Genomic DNA, 18,551 nt, shown 5'->3' on the forward strand with positions numbered 1-18,551 from the left:
ACAGAACAAATTAGTTTCCACGAGTTTCAACCACACCCTTAAAGGCCCAGCGTTCTCTCATTTGAAAGGCACGTACTAGGATCATTGACAGAAATGAAGGCAACAATTTGCCCAGATGATAAACAAGATACACAAATACTCAACATTTTGGTACAATACCATTGCATTTCTAACACGGGGATCGTCAAAAAATCTCATTTCTAAAATGGGCATCCCCATCTTCAGTCACCAAAACCAAAGAAATGGGACCTTTCCCCAAAACCCAAAAAACAAAACAAAAGAAAGAACAGATATCTGAACACGAATCTGACCAGAGAAAGGAACTCAACTGGCTCGGAAATCAATAAAAAGACTCAGTTTGTGTACAAGAACTTCACGAGTTCCGAACAGCGGCTTGTTCACACTAATCCAATCCTTCTCGAGATTTCCTGACTTCAAACTTTGCTGCATCTCAGCATGGAATACTGAAACAATTAGATAGATAGAAGTCCTAAGCACATCAGCCATGGCGTAAGCCTTGCTGTGCAGAGCAGCACCTCTCTTCTTGCCCAGGACACCTATCGCACCTTGCCTCCTCGCAGTTACATCGACTGGACCTCCAGCAGGCGCTGCCCACTTAATGGAAGCAGGACCCATCAATTGTCCAGCGTGTGGACTGGTCTTTTTACCAAGGCATAGCTCTACGGCGACGAGACATGACAGCAATGTTGTCAAAACTCCAGCATTGCAGCCTGTAAGTTGAGCAACCCCGTACCTGTCTTCACTATGTGACTTAGCTGTCAGTTCTGCAACTGCCCTTGCACCCCAAGCACAAAGCTGCATCATGTTACACAAACACAATTAAACAAACCATACGCTAAGAGCGAGAGGGAATGAAGGATGGGTCTCAAAAAACAAAGGTAATAACTACACAAGAACGTAGAAAATTGAGATTTCCAGACAATTTTCATTTCTAAGCAACATTCAATAGCCTCAGGTTTTTGGAAGCCAGATAAAACCAAGTTAGAGATTGATCATATGCATGCTTGTCACGTATACAAAGAAATGAGGAAAACAACAATTAAGCCACCATGATATTGATATTACTAATTTTCAGAAGAGGGAGAGGGAATAAAGGATGGGTCTCAAAAAACAGAGGAAATAACTACACAAGAATGTAGAAAAATGAGATTTCCAGACAATTTTCATTTCTAAGCAGCATTCAATAGCCTCAGCTGATTGAAAGCCAGATAAAACCAAGTTAGAGAGGATCATATGCATGCTTGTAGCGCATACAAAGAAATGGGAACAACAACAATTAAGCCACCATGATACTGATGTTACTAATTTTCAGTCACTTGCTCGGACACTGATTTTGTGATGAACTTCTTCATCATAAGCTGAAGAATAATTTCTCCTAGACAAATTTACAATGCCAAACTAAACACTGCTATACTGTTAATGACTGCTATTTGCTTTGCAACCTACCAGCAATAGAAGTTATCACGCATGCAAGAAAAAATATAACTCACTTTGTCAGGTTAATTAAACGTTGAGTTTCAGACACCAAGACCAACTATTGAGGGAAGTACGAACCATTATCAGACATCCCAAGCTGAAGCCTTACCTTCTGAAGCACCCATAAGCCCGTCCAAACAGTTCATGTCTAACATCCACATGATAAGTGATGCTGATAAATTAAAGAGTAAATAGGACACGGCCTGCACGGCCTTCAAGCTGTCAGATAAGCAGTCATGGTTTGATTTCCATCGGTATCATTTGTTGCACAAGTCTCAGCTGTGTGTGTGGATGTTGTGGTCAGAAAGGACAATATGTGATTGCAAATGCAACTGATATCACCCCCAATCAGAGCCAGTAGACGAGGCAATAGCTGAGCATGATGTGTTCAAGTTGGTTTGGTGCATGAATCAAGCTGAGATCAACTCAACCTCATAATAAGATAAGTTTCTACATTTCTTTTGGCATTCTTGAGTCCAAATCAACCAACTAAGCCCTACAATTGGTAACAAAATGAAAGAAAATGGACCAATGATACCACACCAAAGTGCATTGGAAAGAAAAGGGTTGTTAAGGAGAAAACTGCAAAACATGATCAGCACTAAAACAGAGATTGGCAATGCATCTGCATATGAACTAGAAAAAGCAAAAGTGGACGCATAGCACATTGAATACAACCAATAACAAATATACCTGAAAATCAATGAATGTTTCATCAGCACTCAAGGCCATAGGAGTATCAAATGGAGATGACATTTGCTGAGACAATAAATCCTTAGAACCCGATAAGTGACCCTCCAAACCTTCACCCAACCTAGAAGTGAGTTGTTCCAAATGTCTCAAGCATGCTATTACCACTCTTTTGTAGGTCTCACCACTCTCTTCAAAGAAAGCTGCTCTGCGCCAGGAATCAACATTACTCTCACAAACCATACACATGTCCAGGTATGCAAGATACTGCAAAAGAGACCTTGGAGTGCTTTGCTCCAGAGCCTCAAGCAAGAGACCACTGGGATTTGTTTCAGCTGCAGCTGAACCCTGTGGTGGTGCAAAGAGAAACCTCCTTGTGTACAGCACCTATAAGAAACCTGACAAAATTAGAAAGCCAGCTAACGCAGGCCAGGTGTAGTAGAGAACTTCTGAAATGTTAAATTACTGTCTTATGACAATGAAACATAAGAAACAGGTTTTAGAATCAAACCTGTAACAAATGATGAGTTAGCTCCCAAGAGAACAAAAGAGTACAAGTTCCAAGCCACAGATTGATTTGCTGTACAATAAACTGCCCCAAGGATTTCTTCCTTTCTACTGGATTAGGAAGAACTGCCACAACGAATGCTGAGAACATCACTGCAACAAATGACAGCCTCACTGCATGCTTGAAGGCTGCAGGAATTCCCATCTTGAAACTAAAGAAAAGGGGCCGCTGCACAACATCACCCAACAATCATTAAGCACGAATATGTTTTGCAAAGAAGTAACAAGTGAACACCTAATAAAGTACCGATATGTCATACTAAGGGTATGCTTGGTACCATATCAGATCCGAAGGATACAGATTTGAGGATCTCAATTTCAAACATTGCCCCCCACAGGAATTTAGATACCTGACCCTCACACTTTTGTCTAAAACAAGTAAGGATATCAAATATGAGATATCCTCTAATCTGCAATGGTGTTTGCAAAACCTTATGTTTTAGCATAGGGGCCCTCTAACACTAGCAAGCCCTCACTTCCAGGGGTCTGACATTCACGGTTGCAAGAAGCACCTGATATGTTCAAGTCTTAATTAAAAATGAAATGATTAACATAACATGCCTAGCAGCTGTATATGCGGTCAAAGTGACACACATTCACCTGAAGAACATTATCAAGATACAGACCAAACACAAAAATGATAAATATAGAATAGAAAACTTAGTTAGACTTATGGACCAAACAAGGATTAGGACTTAACCAATATCAAATTCTAATTTGACCTCATGGAAAAGATAAACAGAAATACATTTAGTTTGGTCTAGGCATCATCCTATCGTCACATGGGTATGGACAAACACGACTTTGACATTTATGATACAGTTTATCCTTTTCTCGCTGCAGATAAAGGAGATACTGGATGCCTCAAATGTGAAATATACAATACTGGCAAAAGCCTGCATATATATGGCCAGTTCCAATTCTCCCTGTGCAACAGATATTCACATCTCCAGATGAAACTCAACAGGCATTTATATAACTTGGAAAAATAAAAAAATAAAAAAAGTACGCTAGTCAGGATGCATACTCATTTTGTTTAACCTGATAAATTTTCAAGAAAACCAATTTAGATGAAATTAGGATCTGGTCGCAGAACCAGTTTCCCAATGCAGCTCGCAGTAACCAAGGTCAGACTATAAAATCAGTTTTTCCCGCTTTATGCAACTATTAATCTTTAAATATATGAAATCTGTCAATTCTATGCATGTATAATCCCGAATAAGTAGAGTACGTATAATTCTTGATACTCGCATAAAGTGCACTACTGCAATGGAACTCTATTAAAATTGCAATATCCTAGAAAACAACTTTCTGACAGTGATCTGCCACTTACAAGCGTTAAAGTTATTCAATTAGATTTTTTCCAATTACTACTTGTCAGAACATAGGAAAAATAAATCATTCAAAGCCTTCGCTAACTGAATTGTCTTACTGTTTCTTACTCAACAAATCAAGTGTGTGGTCGACTTGATTTCCGTTTAGATGTAAAGCATACGACGAACGTCATTCAGGGCACGAACAGCAGTAGTAGCAATTCATTAGAAGTAAATCCCGATCATGAATTCACAGCATTTCATCATCAATTTCGAAATAAATCATGGGATGGGCAACTTCAAAATTCAAGTAACCAAAACTTGGGAAAAAACGAGGGAGCATAAAGAAAAGGAAGAACAACAAACCTGAACGATTGGGAAAGCTAACACAAATCTCTTTCTATAAACATATACCCCGGCGTAAACAACCCCAACCAAAACCCCTCTAAACCCTAACTCCCTCCAACTCCAACCACCTCCACGGGCAGAGACCAGAGACAATCCAGCTGAGAGTCCCAAGAAGACCACAAAAGCCGCGCGTCGGAGGAAGGCCTGAGCACGCCGGCGAGAGGCGGTTGTCGGGAATCCCGGGGAGGCGCCGACGACTGCATTGAGGACGACCCGGGCGAGACCAAAGGCGAGCTCTGCAAGGGAGGCCGAGGGCTCAAGGTCGGGGGAAGTGAGGGAAGAGAAAGCAAGAAAGGAGAGTGGAATAGAGATGAGGAGGTGGAGGAGAAGGGAGAAGGCGCTGCGTAGGGCTGGGCTGAGGAGGAGATAGTGGTAGGAGGTCAACAAGAAGGTGGAGAGGATTGCGTGCCACAGGAAGCAACGGAGCCATCTGATTCTAATCATCTCCGCCTCCATCGCTCTCTGTCCTCCCTTTACTCGCCTTCCAACTCCTCCTCCTCCTCCTCCTCCTTCGCCTCCTGCGGCCGCTGCTGCCCCTCTTCTTCTACGTCTTGCTGGCGAAGGAAGAGAGGGAGAGTGACTTGCAAAATGCAATTTTAAAGAGCATTTAAAATTTCAGGAGGGTGGGTGAGCAAACGGATCGAATCATGCTAAAATACAATCCCGGCCAATTATCATCACCGAAATCTAAACTTGCAGAAGCTAATTTGGATCCACAACGCATCTTGCTACTAAGTCCCAAGAAAACGGCTGAAGTTTGAATTCGATTTTCGAGTATAATCCCAATTTGATGATTTTGAAATCTGCCCAATACAATTCGGGTTTGGATTTCAGATTTGGAGCTCGAAGATCCAGAAAAAAAATGTTGAAGCACTAATCTTGATCATTAATTAGTAACATAATGTAACAAGAACTTTTCATATTTTATAAGTATCGGCCGACTAAATATAATATAACGCAAGGAACCCATGCCGGTCATTAGCACGGCTAGGCGCATCTAAGCTCGACTAGACTCTTTAAGTGGCCAAAAAATTAATAAAGTTCCACGCTCTATGTTATTATATATAATCACGTATACAATCCCCTAATATATATTATTAAAAATAATACCAAGAGATTAAATAAATATCCAGACACTTATACGCATGTATGGTTGCGTGCATCGAGTGACTGTACAGATAAACTTTATAGTTGCCATACGCTACCTTTCTGTCTGCGCGCTTACCATGCTATATGCGTACTGTTAGATTTTCTAATTTTAATTTCTAAAAATAAAAAATTCAAAATGGGACCTAAAATTAATTGTCTAATCTTAAAAAAAAGGAATAAAAAATCATAATTCATGTTGACATAACATTGTTCGACGTAAAAGCGTCTTCTGTTCTAATCCTCCTAAACAAAAATGATAAGATGATGTATAATACACATGTACCAGCTAAGAACTTAAAAAATGACATAAAATGCTCCCAAAGTTTAATTATTTATAAACTGCAATCGTAATTATAATTATAATTGCAAATGCATATAACATTCTTATTGCATATATGGATTGCAATCCTAATTATAATTATAAATGCATATGCATCCATATTCTTAATGCAAACATGCAACAAAAAGATATATATATATAAACACAAGGTACAAATAAGTTATGTTTCGACTTTTTAGTCCATCCATGCTAAAGCACGATCGATCATAAATGTTTGTCTCTGTCTAACTATGCCACACTTCTCTCCCATTATTTACAGAGGGAATGGGATAAATAAATTAAATCTAGTGCACAATCCATTGGTGAATATATGATGAAATGGTGTTGAGGCAATTATCAAGGAACATTGATTTCTGAAAAGGATGGAAGTTGGTAAGTAGTTGGTCTTTATTTCCATGACATCAATTTTTTGTGACGTAAAAAACGGAACACCAATGTATAAGTTGAAGCATAACATGACTACAGAGCAAACCTGGGCACCCGGCCAGGCCGCCATTAGGTACTACCCGACTTGACTCGAGCCCAAAAGAGGCCAACCCGATAATATATGGGGCTGGCCCTAGTGTGCTGGATATTTTTTTTTATTATTATTTTATATATATAAATATAATATTTTATTATGATTAATTATATTTATATATTATTTTATATTAATTTTTTATTTAATCAAGCTGGGCTGGGACTCCTTTTTAATGGTCGGGCTGGGTCCAGAGTTTTAGGTGTTGGACTGACCAAACCCGACTTCTTATCGGGGGTTGCCCAGGCTTGCTAAGGAAGATTAAAAAGTAGGGAAAGATTCAGTCATCACTTTCGTGGTAGGTTTACAATTTTGATGATGTCATTTATGGATAATTTTGATGATGTCATTTATCCACCTTTAACAAAAAAACGAGTTCTGGCTCCACTCCTACCAACCAATCAATTTGAATGCAAGAACGATGGCTCTTGTAACATTAAAGATTTGATAATGAACAAAAAAAAAACCAATGTCTTTTCACAAACGCTGTGTTAAACTAAATTATATGTTGCACTGAATTAGCTATCATAAGCACACATGCTTACATTTTGTTTCAAATATTTTTTAACCACAATCTTCGTAGTTTAATTCTGTCTTTACCGGACTAAGTCTCTGAGGGAAATAACCCTTCAAATTCGTGTGGTCACCTGATCTTCCATTGATTTGAAGTTAGAGTTCGTGCAGTTCATAAAATATGAAGGACAAAGCAATGGAAACCCAGGTAAGTCCCATCAGTTTTGAATATATATATATCATTTGTGGACTTCTCTAATGGAATTTGAATGACAAAATCTTTCACAATCTCACAGCTTACATCGATTAATGTTTTAATCATACGACCGTGATTGGACGGAGCTCAAAATGACGTTAAAATCATATATAAATATATATAAATATAAATATATGTATATATATAATGAATTTATTTATTGTGAGGGTGATTGTGAATATGTGATGTGTATTGTTATTGATTTTTTGAATTGACCATAGTCCGTTTCCTTCCATTTACCAGAAACCAATTAGACAGTTGGAGTTCACCTTGACGTGAAGGGTCAATGGAGACTTGACGTTCTTTCTTGGGTTTGGTCAAATCTGGCTGCTGCTTTTCAATTGATTCATATCGAACCCTTTGTTAAATTGTACCTGAATTCAAAGTTTCCCTTTACTTTCTACTTGCCTCACAATTAAGCGTGAATAACAAGTCCATCTACTCGTTATTAAAACTCGGCTCGTGAACGAGTTCATGCCAAGTTATTTACTTAAGAGGTTTATAAGAGCATTAAGCCGAGAAGTTTGTGATGGGTCGGACACTTTATTCGTCGTAACTCAGAAAATTTTTCACTAGGTTGAACTGGTTTGAGTCAAGTATTAAGGACTTTGATTCGATCAGGTATATATATTAATTTGTTCTTTTTTAATATATAGGACTTTGATTCGATCAGGTATATATATTAATTTGTTCTTTTTTAATATATATATATATATATATATCTTAGCGTGATGTACAACGGTAGACATCGAATTCGGTACCATGAAGCCCAATTCAATAACTAATAGCTTGGGTCCGACCCGAACCGGTTTGAAAAGCTTTTTAGCCGGTCCAACCTGACCCCAATGCTTTTCCAAGGTATTTTCACTATTTCCTAAAGAGTCGGGGTACTTTTATAATTTGTTGGACTTGTGGGGCCGGCGGCGGGGATGCATTGCGTCGTTTCACCTTCCCGAGCTTCCTTGCTTTATCAGCACTTCCCTCCGCATTGTCAGAGAGAGAGAGAAGCGCCACTTCCTGCTGTGTGAGCAGAGAGTGCAAAGACAGAGCAAGGCTGTTGTTGCCGGAGCTCTTTTCCGATCATCGTCGCCGTCCTCCTCCCACCTTTTCCTCTTCACCATCCTTGCTGATTGTATTTGCATAAAAGGGCCGGCCATCTCGTCCATTTCAGCAGACCGAGGTTCTCTCTCTTTCTCAACTCTCATGACATCAGTGTATCGCATATAGGTACGGAATTTCTTTTCATCTTCTTCTCGGAGGCGACGGACATCTACGGTTTCATTTTGCTTAGCGTTTTTTTGTTCGTTTTCATTTTCATCGTCTGTGTATGTTCCGAGCTTGGTCCATATCAAACGCTGGAACATTACAAATTTCGACTCGTTTTGTTTCGTCAGAAAAGCGACGATCAGCCGTGAGAATTCCTTTGAAAAAGAACGTTTCCATATAGAAATTAAATTGATTTCCAAAATTTAAGAGAACCAGGCCCGATGGCGGAGCCATTGCTATTTGGAATGAAACTCTTCAAAAAACAAGAAATGCATACGCAAAAAAGCTACTCTTTTCGTCGTTAGGGCAAAGCACGCGACCCGCTTCCTCTTTGGTCAGCAGATGTTTTTTCGTGGTTTCTTCTGCTGGTAGTCATGAAAGGTCAAGGAACCAGGTTCTCAACTCAAATGCCCCTACACATCTGGGAAATAACCGACCAACCACTGCCGCCTTGTCGCTTTTTAGTTCTGTACCCCGATTTCTTCGGAGGGAAGAGAAGGATGAACGTGGAATTTGTACCTCCATTTCTTCGCTGCCAAGCCAAGAGAAGGTGGACAATGGGAACTCACAAGTCGCTTTAGTTTTGAATTGCACTCGTCTGAGGTGGAAAGCGGAAACGTGAAGTGGACGGGTGGGACCAAAGAGGACGGCCTCCTTCATTCAGAGTGGGGTTTAATCACATTCAGTGCAATAGAAAACATGAAAAAGACTCAAAATGCTCAGCTCCGACTTTGAATCGGGCCAGGTCAGTTTGGGAAGTCCAATGCTCACTCCTAATCATGAGGTTTGATGTCCTTTTCACGAGTCGGACTCGGACCAAGCCTGTAAAAATGGGCTTGAGCCACCCCGGTTCCGACAATGTTTTGTTATATATATGCAATGGCGAGCTGTCTCCAAGCTCTTATGGAATCTGTTTCAAGTTTCGGATAAATCCATAGGTTCATTAGGATCCCTCTCTCTCTCTACCCCCCATGAGAGTTTTGTGGAATGTGCAATTAAATCATGCACTTTATAAGCACGCCACGATGATTAATCTTTCCTCAAACGATAATCAATTACTTGGTTATGTCATGATGATTAATCTTTTTACTCTCATGATAATTCATTACTTGGTTAATAACAAAGCTTCTTTACTCAGAATCATGTCAAAATTAGATAATATACAAAAGGTTAGACCTTCCATTTTGTACATTTTAGTCGATTAATTTCCTTAGACGATAGACCGATCGACTTAAGGATATATATATTTTAATCAATTAAAATTGTTGGTCATTATGAACATTGTGGATCTAGATCTATACATTTACAGTTGGTTTGAGAAATGTTCTTCCTCTGATCTCGAATATATCCCTTTGCTGATGGTCCTAAACGCCTATAGGTGCTTTTTTCTTTTGCGGTCCTTTGGAGGTTGCCCATGTCTCAAAGAGCCATGAAGGACAAGAAGGAGAGGCCGTTGGGTCTGGTGGATATCATCCTGAGCTGGTCCCTAGTGGATATCGTCAACGATGACCTTTACCAAGATAAGGTACCCCATTTTCCTCTTACTAAACTCGCTTATAAAAATTGCTTATCAAACTAGCATACTTTTTTTTTCTTTGAGTTTTGGCGAAAAAGACGTTTTGATGCCCTGGAAATTTAGGGTGTGTATGAGATCCCAAAAAAAATGAAACTTTCGAGAAATAAAAACCTGCCTACCTTTGATTTAACATCTTAGATTACATAAGAAGCAATATCAAATAAAGGAAATCTAGACATGAATGTGCTTTTTGTTAGACCATTGAAACATGAGCGCTTCATTTTTGTGAAATATTTCAAGCAAACATTATTTGGGTCCAATGACATTCATGAAATTTTAAACTATGACCCGTTTCATAACATTAAAGCCTTCCCCATTATGCCAACCCTGAAGGGAGCGTTTGATGATTTGGAACTTTGATAAGAGAATGAAAATTCTAGAATCATACTTCCTCCTCAAGTTGGAATAGAATCAAAACTCTGAGTTTCAATTTCCTAATTTCGAAAACAGAACACCCAGTTTGTCTAATAATTTCAATTTGTTAAAAAGTGAGCATTTTGATTTAAAAAAATTATAATTTTAGGCATATTGTTTTGGGACTAGAAGCTGTTTATGGCTTGCGATATTGCGATGAGATAACGCCAATGTATCATATGAGTTCATCTTCATATAAACGGGTGCAACCTTCGCCACAGATGTTACCCATTCCACAGAGGTTCGGTTCTACAGAGCAGTACTTCTCGTCATTCATGGTTCCTCTTTTAGAGGAAGCTCGCGCGGAGCTGAAATCTTGCCTCGAGAGCGTATCAAAGGATCCGCACAAGCACACTTTTCGCATAGGGAATTCAAATGGTTCAAATTGGACGTTCAACGAGCGAACTAGTTCTTGGGAGATCAAGACTGCAGCGGAAAGCTTAAAAGATGGCAACATATTAAGAAAAGCTGATTTGGTCATCTTGTGTAGTCTGTCATCTCGTCCTATCGGTGAGCTTTACTGCCATCACTTTAGCTCACTGTGCGTTTTAGCTGCCGTCGCATCCGCATCCATTGCACAACCTACCAAGAACATGTCCAAGACTACGTTGACAGCGAGACGATTTCCTTCTGTTGGAGCAGAGGATGGATACTTTGCTGTTGTTGTGACAAATCTGACTGCCCAGCAGCGAGTATGGGATGCTCTGGTGCGGGGATTAAAGAAGAACACTGCTGCTGAACCTAATTTAATTGCGCAGGCATTGTGTTTGGGCAACATGGTATGGAATTCCTACCGTGTTTTCCTGATTCAGTCCACTATGATATATGTTAACTGAATGGTTGGGTTTGACCTTGTGCAGGAAAACTCTTCCTGCGTTTCCTGTAGTTCCGAACCAGAAACTGCAACTGGTCGGAAGTTGCCGGCGGGATTGGACTCATTTGGATTGAACAACTCCCAGATGAGTGCAGTGCGCAGTGCAGTTTCTTCGATTCGTTGTGATCACTCGTGCTCGATAGAGTTAATCTGGGGGCCGCCTGGGACAGGTAAGACTAAGACCTTGTGTTCCATTCTATGGGCGGCTTTATTAGCTAAGTGCAAGACTGTTATCTGTGCCCCAACCAACATTGCCATTCATGAAGTCGTCACTCGAACCATTCAACTGGTTAAGAACTCGAGGAAGGAAAGCAAAGGGCTGCATGGTTCCTTCACTTTGGGAGATATGGTGTTGCTAGGTAACAGGGATCGACTTAATGTGGATGATGACCTTACTGAGGTGTTTCTTGATGAATGGACTTCTAATGAGAGGACCCATAAGTTGCTTGCTTGTCTTGGCACAAAAGGTGTGAGGAAGAAGGTGGCTACCTTCATGCATTTTCTTGAAAGCTATCCCCTACAGTACAACTCACTCCTAAAGAAGAGCTCTGAAAAAAATGTATCCGATTTTTCAAGTTTTTTCCATAAAAATTTCAGTGAGCACGTTAGGCCGTTGAAAGAATGTCTAGGAGTATTGCAGGTTCATCTGCCATCAACCTTCATGGTGGAAAAGGAGACACAGAAAACAAATAAGCTCCTTAACCTGATGACAGAAATCTTGAAGTTGACCAAGAAGCAGAAGCTTGATGGTGCAAAGTTGGTGAAAGATTTTCAAGTCAAGAAAGGTGCAGGAAAAGATAGCCCAGAAGGAAAATTCTTGGCAAAAACTTTGGAATGCGTCGATATTTTACGTGAAATACGAGATACTCTTTGTAGGAGACTGCCACGTTTAAATAACCGGCGCAAGATCAAACGATTTTGTTTAGATCATGCTTCTTTAGTCTTCTGCACTGCATCCGTTTCTTCCAAACTGCACTCATTCAAGGTCTCAAAACATCCAAGACTCCTGATCATTGATGAAGCATCACAATTGAAAGAAGCAGAGTCCTTGATTCCGCTGCAGCTTAACGGACTGCGTCATGCTATTTTAATTGGTGATGAACGTCAACTTCCTGCCATGGTTATGAGCAAGGTGTCACATTTATTGGTTGTTCTCTTTTTTCTGATTCTTAGTCGCTTTTTTGTAATTCATTCCCTGCTTTCTTCTTTTGGCTTGTTTTAGGCTTCTACGAACGTTGGCTACGGAAGGAGCTTATTTGAAAGGTTGCGTTCCCTCGATCATACGACACATCTTCTTAACCAGCAGTATCGAATGCACCCTTCCATCAGCCACTTCCCCAATGTTAATTTCTATGACAGTTTGATTCAAGATGGTCCTAACGTAACATCTTCATCATATACAAAGAACCTGCTTCGGGGGAGGATGTATGGCACTTACGCGTTTATAAATGTAGCTGATGGAACGGAAGTACTTGGTGATGGGCGAAGTTGGGAAAACCCCATGGAGGCTTCTGTTGTATTACATATAGTTGATAAACTTTTCAAAGGTATTAATACCAACTTTGAGTTCGGTATTTCCTATTAGTCACAAATAACGCTTCGATGTTTAAAACGTTGAGTTTTTTTTTTTGGTATAATACAGAAAAAATACGGTAAATTTTTTAAAATTTTAAAAAACTAAAAATAAGGAAAAAATAAAATAAGTGAGAAATTAATAACACAAACATCAAAAGATAAATAGATTTGCAACAAATAAAAAAATATAAAATGAAAAAAAAAACTGTTTGACGTTAAAAAAACTGAAAAAACGTGTTAAAAACTCACTAATTTCGTTTATTTTTTTAATTTTAAATGGCTAGTTAATTTATCGCGTTTTTTTTTGGATTTTTTTTTTTAAAAAAAACGCCATTTCTGTAACTATGAATTCCTAATTAGCTGATGTGCTTGTAGTGCTCTAATTTGGCCATTTCATCTTTGTCTTGCTAGTGACTTTCAAGTTGGTTTCCTGTCAGATTCTCTTGCTTCCGAGTTGCTAGCTGAGTTGTGCACGCACACTTTAATTTAATAGAACTGTTCTTCACACTAAGTATTTTTTGTCCCATCTTCTTCATAGTTTATTAGCAGGTTATCTTATGTGTGCATTAGGATTGCAGGTGGGTCTGGTTCTGGTTTCAGGATCTTTTCAGTTCGTAATGTTTGACATCCTATTCCAATCTGACCTACAACACATTCTGCTGTACATCCTGATCTGTTCACAACCAACCATGTATCTGTTTGATAGTTGTCATGCTCTGTTTCTTGGCATGTTACGATATTTCCTCTTTTTGCTCCAGTCACGTATTATGTTGCATTTTCATCCGAGTAACAGTTTCCAATTTTTCAATTTGCAGCTTTCCTTGCTTCTGGCAGTAACCTGAGCCTTAGTGTTGGCATCATATCTCCATATGCAGCCCAAGTTGGGTCTATCAACTCAAAACTGTTGCGAAGATACAAGTCCCAGAGCAAGTTTATTGTGAGAGCCAAGTCAATAGATGGATTCGAAGGATGTGAAGAGGATGTTATTATTATCTCTACTGTCCGTGGTAATAGCAGAGGTTCTATTGGGTTCCTTGCTGACCATAACAGGACAAATGTTGCTTTGACAAGAGCAAGGTAAGCTATATGTGTAAATTCTTTAGATGTTTTTCTGGTTTTAGGTTTTTCTCTTGAAAGCTTGATTTTCTTTTTTTCTTCTTCGCTTAAATTCATGGGTGTTGTTGAATTCTTTATATCGAGGTCTTTCATTCTAAGTTTCAAACTCATGGGTTCATATCAGATTCTGCCTTTGGATTATTGGGAACGGGCCTACATTAATGAAAAGTGACTCAGTTTGGACTAGTCTTGTTTACGACGCAAAGGTCCGTGGCTGCTTTTTTGATGTTTCTCATGACAAAGAGTTGGTCAAGGCAGTCAACTGTGGCAGGAATAAAGCTAATGAACTGTTGGATTCTTTGCTCCCAGGCAGCAGGAGCATATCGAAGGCCAAGGTAGAACCTAAGATATCTAAACTGGGTGCATCCAATATTTTGCTGAACGATCTTTCTTTAGAAAATATGATGTGATGTATTCTATTCTTAATATGCCTGTGCTGAAGCTCTTCCGGTTATGTCTTGAGCAGACTTCTTTAAAAAATGGAAAAGAAAAACTCTTACATGTAACCAAAGCTGCATAGCAATGAAAAAGTGAATCAAAGCTCGACTAAGAATATACTTTTTCATGTAGGCTAAGAAAGATGATCTTGAGAGGTCATCAAATTCAGACCTCTTAGATCAGAAGGACGTCAATGGGGATACAAAAGCATCAACCACAAAGACCAAGTGAGTGCAATACTTACCAAGCAGGAAAGTCATTGCATGCTTGTCTTTTTTTGGATCAGACCATCACATTGGACTTTCTTTCCTGGATGCAGGAAATCTCGGAGAAGAAAAAATAAATCAAGCGTTAATTCTCTGCAATCGACAAGTAAATCGTGTGTTACGAATGGCATAAATACTTCCGACTCCTTCAGACAATGTATAGGGGATGAAGTACGCCTCTTATGCCAAAAGTTACTACAGAATTACTTGGGAGACGTTTCTACAACTTCCAATACTTTCATAACCCCATTCATTCTTGTCCTTTCCCAATTGTACAACCTTTGGTTTACTCAGTTTTGCTGTCTGACATCCAAAATGCTGTTTCTGCAATACAGGGTCCTGCTTTTGATATTGATGATATGTCGGACTACTTCTCCAAGATCTATTTAGACGGCAAACCATAAGTTGTTTTCTAGAAATTTGTAGTCCAAAAGAATATGATGCAACACCGTGGAATATAGCTTATCCAAGGATCGATGCTAACTGTCAATTTGAAGTAAGGATTTTCCAAGTTACATACACAGAACTGAGCTTCATTGAAGTTTGAGAGTGTGAAAGTGATTATACTTGTGAGACATTCTACGAGTTTTTTTTTCCAATATGAAATGTGCAATTAAATTTTTATATGTTTTGCATCTTGCAGCTTATCCAAGGATCGATGCTAACTGTCTGAAGTAAGGATTTTTTCCAAGTTACATGCACAGATCTGAGCTTGATTGAAGTTTGAAAGTGTGAAAGTGATTATACTTGTGAGACATTCTATGAGAAGTTTTTCTTCCAATATGGAAATGTGCAATTAAATTTTTATATGTATTGCATCTTGCACATTGTACTTGCCGTCCTGTTCGATTCCTACATTATGACATGTACTCTGAACTACATACGGGCGAAAGCTACATAGGCTTGTATTAAAAATTGGATATCCTTTTTCTATTGTCTTCCAAATAAAATTTCCATGTTTATCAATATTTCTGCACCCTTTAATTCTTTGTGTGTTTGTGCGTGCGCGCGCGTGTTTGCCAGCGTGTGTGTGTGAGAGAGAGAGGAGAGATCTTTGCATCAGTCGCTCAACATACGACTGTTTGCCTTCAAAGAGTTTGTGTTGCAAAAGAGAGAGAGAGAGAGAGAGAGAGAGAGAGAGAGGATTCAACAAACGTGAAAATAGAAATAATTTTCTTTTCCTTTTTTGACTTTTCAACAATGGGAAAATGCCTATTATACGTTTACTCATTGAACTATTTTAAATTTTTGACGTTGTCAAGGGATAAATGGTTGCTGCCATCTGCCATGATACGAAAATATGAACGGACAATGCATCTGCACATAACAACAAATGGGAAGAGCTAGGTATGATTTTGGAATTTTGTCTTTTTTTATCTCTACCGGATTCCAGAAGCAGATTTTCAAAATCTCTCTACATTGTCTCAACGACAACCACTACTCCTTGCCTTCAAGAACCATTTGTATACACGACAGGAAACCAAAGTAAGGTATCATATATATATATATATATATAGAAAGAGAGAGAGAGAGAGAGATTCCACGAGTTGGGTAGGGTGAGCCTCTTCAGCAAAGGGGAGGCGAGGACCTCCCCTGTCTCAACATAAGAAAAAAGGGAGGCGAGCCTCCCCCATTGCCACCACCACCGCCCTCCTCTTACCGACGGACGGTCCGCTGCCGGCGGCAGTGATGGGGGGAGATGGCCTCTCCCGTGGACGGCCCATGGCCCCATACCAGCCGGCTGGCATTTGCGTGAGGAAAGACAAATTCTATATTTACGTCTGGAAAAAGTCCAACGGCTGAATGGTTGAAAAGAAAAAGTACATGCTCACCACCAGCTACCAAATGAAACCTGAAATCCAAATGGACCCAACCCCAACTTGCCCCAGGCGCAAGATGGAGACTACTAAGGAGACATGTTTTTTCATTGTGGCTTTATCGACATTCATAAACACTATAGTCATGCAAGACACTGCGACCTGCCACACTCGTAGGTTTGTGTGTGTTTTTACATTGTGTGGGAAAGAGGTGGACTAGGGTTTCTAATGGGCGCAGCCACATGTGCATGTCCATCCAGGTCCCTGAAAACTCCTTTGTATAAAAGCTAGGTCCGGGTGCAATCAAATGGTAGGGCTGCATACAAGCCAAGTTGTGTTGAATCCAGAACAAGTAGAGATCTATAGAACCGGCTCAAGCTCGACTCGACAAGGTAGTATCAAGCTCAAGTTGGACTCACTTAACTTGGTTAACTCGTTTCTATTAACTTAAGCTATCCTATTTCTTTTAACTCATTAAGTGACTTAACTCACTGACTGGTTTAATTGGTTTCTTTTAATTAGTTCAACTATAAACTACCATCTAACAGGAAAACCTGCACTTATTCCGCATCTAGATATTCCTTAAAGAAAAACTTCGTAAACAAAAATTTCTCATTCATGACACATTTACATAGTCGAGTCAAGCCAACTTTAAATGAGTCAAAGTCTTGTAAATCGAACTCGACCCGTTTCAAGCATAAATTTAAGCTCACGGTAGATGAATTGAGCCGATCTCGAATGAGTTTTTATGAGCAAGTTGAATATGTGTGCAGCCCTACCTAATGGAGCTGCCCCTATTGCACCCGTTTTCTTACCCTGCAGCCTTGTGAAGACAAAGCAGCGTGCCCCTCGGCCAGAAAGTTGTGGCTCAGCCAGATGACTGTAACCCCGACTGTTCAAGGGCTTCCAGCAACCATGCTGCCCTACTGGTCACCATGGGAGTCCGATGGGCTGTTAGCTTCCGCCACCGGCAACTCCTCACCGCCAATGTTTGTTTAACTATCCATAAAACCTAACGCTGGTCTACTTCTGCCCAGTAGGTCAAGTTTCTACCACTGGCCTGCTGCGTTCGTCCACTACTGCGCTTGCTTGCTGCGGCTGCCATAAAACCTCCGGCCTTCCCCCTCCAATGACCCCTTTGCAGCATGTTCATGCTATTGGATCTGGACCCCAAGGAGGTTGATTCAAATTAGACACGATCAAGCACCCGCAGGAGTGATATCATTGCCCACGGCAAACAGTAGACATGCTGGAGCTGGCCAACCTACATCTCCACAGCTTCTTTTCTGTTGTCAACTATCGTCATTACCAATGAAGAAACCTTAGTGGAGCCAGAAATTTTGACTGGTGAGGGCACTAGTTCAATAATTTTAATGTTTTTGAAGATATATATACAAACAATCAAATATATAAATTACTAATATAAGAATAAGTGAACTTTGTGAGGATGGCTCCGCCACAGTGAAAAGGCGGACGTGTTTGAGACAGGGAAACTCCTCGTAGTCACTGAGATACCTTCCCATATATCAAATGGAGAACTTTCATTCAGGCATCTATCTTATGGAATATTTGGCAACAGTAACAGTGTTTTTCATTTCAATGAAGCTGCCAATGTTTTCCACCAAAAACATTGTCTTCGAGCAAAAACATGGGACAAGTAACTTATTTTGGGAACCGAAGAAAGCCATGTATTTTGGACAACCCCTTAAAAAACCACTTCACCGAAACTACCCCTACTCCGTACTCACCGGAAATACGCATTTCATTCCCATCCCCAACAACCATCGCAATTGTTATTCTCTAGTTTGTAATTTCTCAAAATCGTCGGACATCATTCTACTTTATAATTTCTCAAGATCGTCGGACATCTTTTGGAAGACCTACATTCCGACTACTGGTACCCTATCTTTTTTCTGCACACTTTTTGCACACTTTTACAGTGATTTTGTATTTACTAAT

General features: G+C 39.8%; 2 protein-coding genes across 6 annotated transcripts; one reads left to right on the forward strand and one right to left on the reverse strand.

Moving 5' to 3' along the window:
* Window positions 1-84: 84 nt before the first annotated feature.
* On the reverse strand, window positions 85-5,046 carry LOC116248716 (uncharacterized). Its single transcript, XM_031621665.2, has 4 exons — window positions 4,434-5,046; window positions 2,699-2,923; window positions 2,191-2,574; window positions 85-816 (listed from the first exon to the last, which is right to left on the reverse strand). Exons 1-4 carry the CDS (start codon window positions 4,929-4,931, stop codon window positions 325-327), a joined length of 1,599 nt encoding a protein of 532 aa, XP_031477525.1. The 5' UTR covers window positions 4,932-5,046; the 3' UTR covers window positions 85-324.
* A 3,186-nt stretch (window positions 5,047-8,232) lies between these two features.
* LOC116246655 (uncharacterized) lies at window positions 8,233-15,723 on the forward strand. 5 transcript variants are annotated; one of them, XR_007572698.1, is made up of 11 exons: window positions 8,233-8,430; window positions 9,895-10,041; window positions 10,728-11,285; window positions 11,367-12,512; window positions 12,603-12,927; window positions 13,771-14,032; window positions 14,196-14,406; window positions 14,642-14,736; window positions 14,829-14,946; window positions 15,111-15,271; window positions 15,419-15,723. XR_007572698.1 is itself a non-coding variant. In XM_050076478.1 (10 exons), exons 2-10 carry the CDS (start codon window positions 9,931-9,933, stop codon window positions 15,177-15,179), a joined length of 2,895 nt encoding a protein of 964 aa, XP_049932435.1. In that variant the 5' UTR covers window positions 8,233-8,430; window positions 9,895-9,930; the 3' UTR covers window positions 15,180-15,723. The 5 variants fall into 5 exon arrangements, 2 of the variants coding, with proteins under 2 accessions (XP_049932435.1, XP_049932434.1); XR_007572697.1 differs by having other exon boundaries at window positions 8,233-8,477; window positions 14,829-15,271; XR_007572696.1 differs by having other exon boundaries at window positions 14,829-15,271.
* Window positions 15,724-18,551: the final 2,828 nt, after the last annotated feature.

Source organism: Nymphaea colorata, chromosome 2, assembly GCF_008831285.2.
Source record: "Nymphaea colorata isolate Beijing-Zhang1983 chromosome 2, ASM883128v2, whole genome shotgun sequence".
NCBI classification, from domain to species: Eukaryota; Viridiplantae; Streptophyta; class Magnoliopsida; order Nymphaeales; family Nymphaeaceae; genus Nymphaea; species Nymphaea colorata.

Bases quoted from the DNA above. Each gene is read 5' to 3' on its own strand.
- LOC116248716 (XM_031621665.2), bottom strand. From the start codon at position 4,931: ATGGAGGCGGAGATGATTAGAATCAGATGGCTCCGTTGCTTCCTGTGG. The intron at 2,575-2,698 runs GTTTGATTCTAA...GGTTTCTTATAG, and splicing joins TAACTCATCATTTGTTACAG to GTGCTGTACACAAGGAGGTT. The intron at 817-2,190 runs GTATATTTGTTA...AACATGATGCAG, and splicing joins AAACATTCATTGATTTTCAG to CTTTGTGCTTGGGGTGCAAG.
- LOC116246655 (XM_050076477.1), top strand. From the start codon at position 9,931: ATGTCTCAAAGAGCCATGAAGGACAAGAAGGAGAGGCCGTTGGGTCTG. The intron at 14,407-14,641 runs GTAGAACCTAAG...TTTTTCATGTAG, and splicing joins GGAGCATATCGAAGGCCAAG to GCTAAGAAAGATGATCTTGA. The intron at 14,737-14,828 runs GTGAGTGCAATA...TCCTGGATGCAG, and splicing joins GCATCAACCACAAAGACCAA to GAAATCTCGGAGAAGAAAAA.